At 23.7% G+C, this 9,026-nt stretch overlaps 1 protein-coding gene across 2 annotated transcripts; it reads left to right on the top strand.

The window, feature by feature from the left end:
• Positions 1-5,840: 5,840 nt before the first annotated feature.
• Positions 5,841-7,575, top strand: LOC130676534 (uncharacterized). Of its 2 annotated transcripts, none has more exons than XM_057482838.1 (4): positions 5,841-5,995; positions 6,204-6,551; positions 6,627-6,734; positions 7,091-7,575. In XM_057482838.1, the coding sequence occupies exons 2-4, from the start codon at positions 6,211-6,213 to the stop codon at positions 7,500-7,502; spliced, it is 861 nt and encodes a 286-aa protein (XP_057338821.1). In that variant the 5' UTR covers positions 5,841-5,995; positions 6,204-6,210; the 3' UTR covers positions 7,503-7,575. The 2 variants fall into 2 exon arrangements, with proteins under 2 accessions (XP_057338821.1, XP_057338820.1); XM_057482837.1 differs by having other exon boundaries at positions 5,918-6,069.
• The last annotated feature ends 1,451 nt before the right edge of the window (positions 7,576-9,026 follow it).

Here is a 9,026-nt window from a genome sequence, read left to right as displayed (position 1 = left end):
ATAAATTTTATATATAATTTGTATGGTATTACTATGGGTATAAATTTTATATATAATTTGTATGGTATTACTATGGGTATAAATTTTATATATAATTTGTATGGTATTACTATGGGTATAAATTTTATATATAATTTGTATGGTATTACTATGGGTATAAATTTTATATATAATTTGTATGGTATTACTATGGGTATAAATTTTATATATAATTTGTATGGTATTACTATGGGTATAAATTTTATATATAATTTGTATGGTATTACTATGGGTATAAATTTTATATATAATTTGTATGGTATTACTATGGGTATAAATTTTATATATAATTTGTATGGTATTACTATGGGTATAAATTTTATATATAATTTGTATGGTATTACTATGGGTATAAATTTTATATATAATTTGTATGGTATTACTATGGGTATAAATTTTATATATAATTTGTATGGTATTACTATGGGTATAAATTTTATATATAATTTGTATGGTATTACTATGGGTATAAATTTTATATATAATTTGTATGGTATTACTATGGGTATAAATTTTATATATAATTTGTATGGTATTACTATGGGTATAAATTTTATATATAATTTGTATGGTATTACTATGGGTATAAATTTTATATATAATTTGTATGGTATTACTATGGGTATAAATTTTATATATAATTTGTATGGTATTACTATGGGTATAAATTTTATATATAATTTGTATGGTATTACTATGGGTATAAATTTTATATATAATTTGTATGGTATTACTATGGGTATAAATTTTATATATAATTTGTATGGTATTACTATGGGTATAAATTTTATATATAATTTGTATGGTATTACTATGGGTATAAATTTTATATATAATTTGTATGGTATTACTATGGGTATAAATTTTATATATAATTTGTATGGTATTACTATGGGTATAAATTTTATATATAATTTGTATGGTATTACTATGGGTATAAATTTTATATATAATTTGTATGGTATTACTATGGGTATAAATTTTATATATAATTTGTATGGTATTACTATGGGTATAAATTTTATATATAATTTGTATGGTATTACTATGGGTATAAATTTTATATATAATTTGTATGGTATTACTATGGGTATAAATTTTATATATAATTTGTATGGTATTACTATGGGTATAAATTTTATATATAATTTGTATGGTATTACTATGGGTATAAATTTTATATATAATTTGTATGGTATTACTATGGGTATAAATTTTATATATAATTTGTATGGTATTACTATGGGTATAAATTTTATATATAATTTGTATGGTATTACTATGGGTATAAATTTTATATATAATTTGTATGGTATTACTATGGGTATAAATTTTATATATAATTTGTATGGTATTACTATGGGTATAAATTTTATATATAATTTGTATGGTATTACTATGGGTATAAATTTTATATATAATTTGTATGGTATTACTATGGGTATAAATTTTATATATAATTTGTATGGTATTACTATGGGTATAAATTTTATATATAATTTGTATGGTATTACTATGGGTATAAATTTTATATATAATTTGTATGGTATTACTATGGGTATAAATTTTATATATAATTTGTATGGTATTACTATGGGTATAAATTTTATATATAATTTGTATGGTATTACTATGGGTATAAATTTTATATATAATTTGTATGGTATTACTATGGGTATAAATTTTATATATAATTTGTATGGTATTACTATGGGTATAAATTTTATATATAATTTGTATGGTATTACTATGGGTATAAATTTTATATATAATTTGTATGGTATTACTATGGGTATAAATTTTATATATAATTTGTATGGTATTACTATGGGTATAAATTTTATATATAATTTGTATGGTATTACTATGGGTATAAATTTTATATATAATTTGTATGGTATTACTATGGGTATAAATTTTATATATAATTTGTATGGTATTACTATGGGTATAAATTTTATATATAATTTGTATGGTATTACTATGGGTATAAATTTTATATATAATTTGTATGGTATTACTATGGGTATAAATTTTATATATAATTTGTATGGTATTACTATGGGTATAAATTTTATATATAATTTGTATGGTATTACTATGGGTATAAATTTTATATATAATTTGTATGGTATTACTATGGGTATAAATTTTATATATAATTTGTATGGTATTACTATGGGTATAAATTTTATATATAATTTGTATGGTATTACTATGGGTATAAATTTTATATATAATTTGTATGGTATTACTATGGGTATAAATTTTATATATAATTTGTATGGTATTACTATGGGTATAAATTTTATATATAATTTGTATGGTATTACTATGGGTATAAATTTTATATATAATTTGTATGGTATTACTATGGGTATAAATTTTATATATAATTTGTATGGTATTACTATGGGTATAAATTTTATATATAATTTGTATGGTATTACTATGGGTATAAATTTTATATATAATTTGTATGGTATTACTATGGGTATAAATTTTATATATAATTTGTATGGTATTACTATGGGTATAAATTTTATATATAATTTGTATGGTATTACTATGGGTATAAATTTTATATATAATTTGTATGGTATTACTATGGGTATAAATTTTATATATAATTTGTATGGTATTACTATGGGTATAAATTTTATATATAATTTGTATGGTATTACTATGGGTATAAATTTTATATATAATTTGTATGGTATTACTATGGGTATAAATTTTATATATAATTTGTATGGTATTACTATGGGTATAAATTTTATATATAATTTGTATGGTATTACTATGGGTATAAATTTTATATATAATTTGTATGGTATTACTATGGGTATAAATTTTATATATAATTTGTATGGTATTACTATGGGTATAAATTTTATATATAATTTGTATGGTATTACTATGGGTATAAATTTTATATATAATTTGTATGGTATTACTATGGGTATAAATTTTATATATAATTTGTATGGTATTACTATGGGTATAAATTTTATATATAATTTGTATGGTATTACTATGGGTATAAATTTTATATATAATTTGTATGGTATTACTATGGGTATAAATTTTATATATAATTTGTATGGTATTACTATGGGTATAAATTTTATATATAATTTGTATGGTATTACTATGGGTATAAATTTTATATATAATTTGTATGGTATTACTATGGGTATAAATTTTATATATAATTTGTATGGTATTACTATGGGTATAAATTTTATATATAATTTGTATGGTATTACTATGGGTATAAATTTTATATATAATTTGTATGGTATTACTATGGGTATAAATTTTATATATAATTTGTATGGTATTACTATGGGTATAAATTTTATATATAATTTGTATGGTATTACTATGGGTATAAATTTTATATATAATTTGTATGGTATTACTATGGGTATAAATTTTATATATAATTTGTATGGTATTACTATGGGTATAAATTTTATATATAATTTGTATGGTATTACTATGGGTATAAATTTTATATATAATTTGTATGGTATTACTATGGGTATAAATTTTATATATAATTTGTATGGTATTACTATGGGTATAAATTTTATATATAATTTGTATGGTATTACTATGGGTATAAATTTTATATATAATTTGTATGGTATTACTATGGGTATAAATTTTATATATAATTTGTATGGTATTACTATGGGTATAAATTTTATATATAATTTGTATGGTATTACTATGGGTATAAATTTTATATATAATTTGTATGGTATTACTATGGGTATAAATTTTATATATAATTTGTATGGTATTACTATGGGTATAAATTTTATATATAATTTGTATGGTATTACTATGGGTATAAATTTTATATATAATTTGTATGGTATTACTATGGGTATAAATTTTATATATAATTTGTATGGTATTACTATGGGTATAAATTTTATATATAATTTGTATGGTATTACTATGGGTATAAATTTTATATATAATTTGTATGGTATTACTATGGGTATAAATTTTATATATAATTTGTATGGTATTACTATGGGTATAAATTTTATATATAATTTGTATGGTATTACTATGGGTATAAATTTTATATATAATTTGTATGGTATTACTATGGGTATAAATTTTATATATAATTTGTATGGTATTACTATGGGTATAAATTTTATATATAATTTGTATGGTATTACTATGGGTATAAATTTTATATATAATTTGTATGGTATTACTATGGGTATAAATTTTATATATAATTTGTATGGTATTACTATGGGTATAAATTTTATATATAATTTGTATGGTATTACTATGGGTATAAATTTTATATATAATTTGTATGGTATTACTATGGGTATAAATTTTATATATAATTTGTATGGTATTACTATGGGTATAAATTTTATATATAATTTGTATGGTATTACTATGGGTATAAATTTTATATATAATTTGTATGGTATTACTATGGGTATAAATTTTATATATAATTTGTATGGTATTACTATGGGTATAAATTTTATATATAATTTGTATGGTATTACTATGGGTATAAATTTTATATATAATTTGTATGGTATTACTATGGGTATAAATTTTATATATAATTTGTATGGTATTACTATGGGTATAAATTTTATATATAATTTGTATGGTATTACTATGGGTATAAATTTTATATATAATTTGTATGGTATTACATAAACTTGATGCTGTCATAGAAAATCGATAGAAATCCCATAGAAAATTGATATAAAACATAAACTTGTTGCTGTGATAGAAAATCGATAGAAAACCCATAGAAAATTGATATAAAACAAAAACTTGTTGCTGTGTACTATATATTCAGAAGAAAAAATATGTATGGTATTTATATCCGATATCCCATAGAACTTTTACAGCCATTGAAGTTTGTCAAAAAATTTTTTATTATTAATTATTTAAAATATTTGAACAGAAAAATATTTAAAAATTAATTGCGTTAAAAAATAATTAAAAAAAAAAAAAATGAAATTCGAGTGCGGATTTGATTACGCAACTCTGAGCGGGTACGAAATGACGCATGGTGGGAGTAACATTTCTCCTCCGCTTGTCTACTGCGCTCGGTTTCTCTCGGCTTCATTCGGTTTCCCGACACACCGATAGACAAAGTTGCGTGTGTGCACCGCGCGCGAGGCGCTCTGGAAGGGGTAGAAATATCCCACGTTCTGGCAGCACTGCTCTGACATCTCTACTCAAATGGTAAAAAGACATCTTTTTTCATTCCGTTATTTTGTATGGCCGAAATATATGAAATAAAATAAAATCAAACTTTAAAATTTAAAATTTAAATATATTTATTAAATAAAATATTATTGTAAATTGCATTAAGTCAATTTAAATAAATAAAATGTGATTGATTCACCCGGAAAATTTTATGATCCTGAAGTTAGCAGACAATTAAAAATTTTCGAATTTTTTTTTTCAACAAATTAATTACAAAAAAAAAAAAACTAACAATACGCGCGTGTAGAAAAATAAAAAAGCTATAGGTGCAATTTTTTAAATATTTTTTTTTTTAAATAATTTATCGTTTTAAAAAAAATTCAAAAATTATTAGACGTCTGCTAACTTCAGTATCATAAAATTTTTTAAAATTAATTAATTGCGATAAATATTGTTTTAATATATGATCTAATGAATAATTATAAGCAATGATTATAAATTTTATGTTACAGCTATCATATTATATATATTTATTGGTTCAATTAAAAAATTATAATAAAAAGAAAATCCATAGAAAAACTGTTTCAAATACTGGCCTTTAAGAAAAATTTCGAACAAAAGCGACCAAAATCTTGAAAACGCCCCCAGAGTATTTTTCAACGCAGCCTTCTAATTTGACTGAGACTGAAAAACTCGTGTGTTTACACGTGGGCTCATGTTTTACAAAATTTAAACAACAGTAAGTTGCAATAAATTACAAAAATAAATATTTTCAATGATAATACTTTTTACAAAAAGTAAATAATCTACTAGGTATTTTAATTTGTGATTTTTAATAAATTATCAAGCCTTCTAATTTCTATAAATGTTTTTTTTCTCCAAATTTGTTGAGGTTATAAATTTAAATGAACTTTCTAATTATTAACTATTTATTAATATTTTTTCAGAAGAAAAATGAAATCTGAAAGCGGTCAAACGATGACTGAGGAACAAGAGAGAACTTTGTACGTCAGGTTGCCTCATACAATTCATAACATAGACGAAGTGCGCGATTTGTTCGTCGGAGATTTCAAAGTTAAGTTGCCTCGACAGTCTGGACGACACTGTCATGTGATTTTCTCAAGTGTCGACGAGAAAATAAAAAATTTACAGGGTATCAAAGATAAATTGATAAACAATAAACGTATTGTTGCTTACCCGCCAAAAATTAAGCCGCCGAAAACTCCGAAAATTAAACCAGACAAGAAAGTCGTTGTCCCTGTGCCCAAGAAGCCCGAGAAGAAACTCACGAGAATGTATGTACAGTTGTTTTAATTATTTAAATTACTAATAACTTTATGAAGCTGATCTATTTTATTTCCAAATTTCAGTTTATTTGTATGCAATATTAATCCGAGGTCGAAAATCCACGAAGTTGAAGGAGTTTTCGAAGGAGTAAGAACTAGTGCTTTCATCAAAAGCCGAATAAAGGACAGCAAGTAAGTTTAATATTTATCAATTAGTTTTTTTTTATATATTAATATATAACAATCTTTTTTAAATTCTTGAGTAAGTCTGCTCTCAAGACCGATAGGTGCTGGTGTCTTTCTGGGTATGTCTTGCTGCAGATACTTGTGACCAGATTTAAATTTCAAGCCTTATACAAAAAATTCGTGCCTGATTATAACTCTATTCTGGAGGAAGACTATAGACTATAGCGGAAAACGTTCCGATCTTCAGCTACATAAAGACATACGTAGAAAAAGACACCAGCAGCTAGAGGTCTCGCTTAAGATACTTACTCCAGAATTACTGATTTATAAATATAATAAAAATTTATTTAACATTTACTTAGACAAGCAATCATAAAACTCGAAGATGCTAAAGTCGCTGCTGAGTATTTGACAAAAGAACGACCGGCGCCTATTTTACATGGCAATAAACTAGTGATAAAGTCGGACACTAGAAAACAAAAAAAGGGTAAAAAGCCTGGACTAAAAATGTGGGACGGCGAGATCGATATTACGGATAAGGTGGCGTTCAAGGACAAGACAGAAGTTGAAACTAAAAAGAAAAATAAAAAAACTAAAGAAGATAAAGTTGAAGAGACGGTGGATTGTGTTGATGATAGCGAAGAAGTGAACGCGGAATCGGGGCTCAAGGTGTGGGATGGCGACGATGATATTACTGACAAGGTCGAGTTCAAAGATAAACCCCCTGTTAAAAAGGGTAAGAACAAAAAAGTTAAAAAACTTGTGGGTTTGTGAAAATTATATCAATAGGAAATTATGTAATGCAACTTTTAATATTTATAATAAATTTTAAAAAATTGTAAATAGATTTATTGTTTTACTATTGAGTATTTTTTCTACGCTACACGAAATCTGGTTCTGATTTCACTCGTGGATTGAAAGCTCTTCTTTCTAGACTGATAATAAGTCCTGGAGCTCCTCCATAAAGACTTTAAATTATTTTCATTCTGTCGCTGCTCCGAATTTTCTTACCCCTAGGCCAGGATATGTACTGCAATACACGAATAAAATTTCACTACTACAAATAAAAATAAATTTATCACCATAACTAAGACCTGACATCTTGGAGATCCGTCGAACTGCGTAGTAAATAATGCAATAATTTGTCATTAATATTTAATAGAATAAATACAACTGGTTGAGAGTAGTTTTATTGCGCAAGACATTTGTATATATTTGCTGATGACTGATGACATTAATTATCATAAACATCAACATTGTACAGACAAAAGTTTATTTGTAATTGATTCCATCATCAGCACAAGGTGCAACTTTCGTAATAATTAAACAGGCAGCAAAGTAGTAAAGATCAAGAGATTCTCCAAGTAGCCGCGTTCATCTTCGATACGCGCAGTGATAGACCAACATTTTCCGAGGTGTTAAAGTTGCTGTCGATTTTTTTATTTTTATTTTATAAACATTTTAATTTATTATTTCCAAGTTTTAAAAATTGTCAAGTGTCCGCTACCTCTAATGAGTGTGAATGAAGCAACTAGCAGACATCAGACAAATTTAAAATTATAAATAAATAGAGTAGACAATTAATAATAAAAAATTTAAAAAAATGCGCATTTAAAAAATTTTCAAATTAATAAGTACATTTTTTAAAATTATTCATAATTTTAAATTTGTCTGTCTACTACATTTACAATCGTTGACTTTACTATCGTGAATAAATCTACCAAAGCTTCAAAATCGATTAATCAGTTACCAGTCGGCATTAATATTTTATCAAACAAAACAAAACTCATGTCCGCCAGCTTAAAGTGATTTAAATAAAATCATGCGATCAGACAATTTAGTGTCAGATGAGTGTGAATGTAGCAGACATCAGACAAATTTAAACTTATAAATAAATAGAGTGAATAATTAATAAAATAAAATTCAAAAAAACGCGCGCTCAAAAAATTTGAAAATGAACAAGTGCATTTTTAAAATTATTTATAATTTTAAATTTGTCTGTCTGCTACATTCACACTCGCTGACTTTACTATCGTGAATAAATCTACCAAAGCTTCAAAATCGATTAATCAGTTACCAGTCGGCATTAATATTTTATCAAACAAAACAAAACTCATGTCCCCCAGCTTAAAGTGATTTAAATAAAATCATGCGATCAGACAATTTAGTATCAGATGAGTGTAAATGTAGCAGACATCAGACAAATTTAAACTTATAAATAAATAGAGTGAATAATTAATAAAATAAAATTCAAAAAAACGCGCGCTTAAAAAACTTTGAAATCAACAAGTGCATTTT

The sequence above is a fragment of the Microplitis mediator genome, chromosome 10 (genome assembly GCF_029852145.1).
Source record: "Microplitis mediator isolate UGA2020A chromosome 10, iyMicMedi2.1, whole genome shotgun sequence".
In the NCBI taxonomy this organism is placed as follows: domain Eukaryota; kingdom Metazoa; phylum Arthropoda; class Insecta; order Hymenoptera; family Braconidae; genus Microplitis; species Microplitis mediator.
The sequence above is the reverse complement of the archived record's forward strand: the minus strand, read 5'-3'. Positions and strand labels throughout refer to the sequence as shown.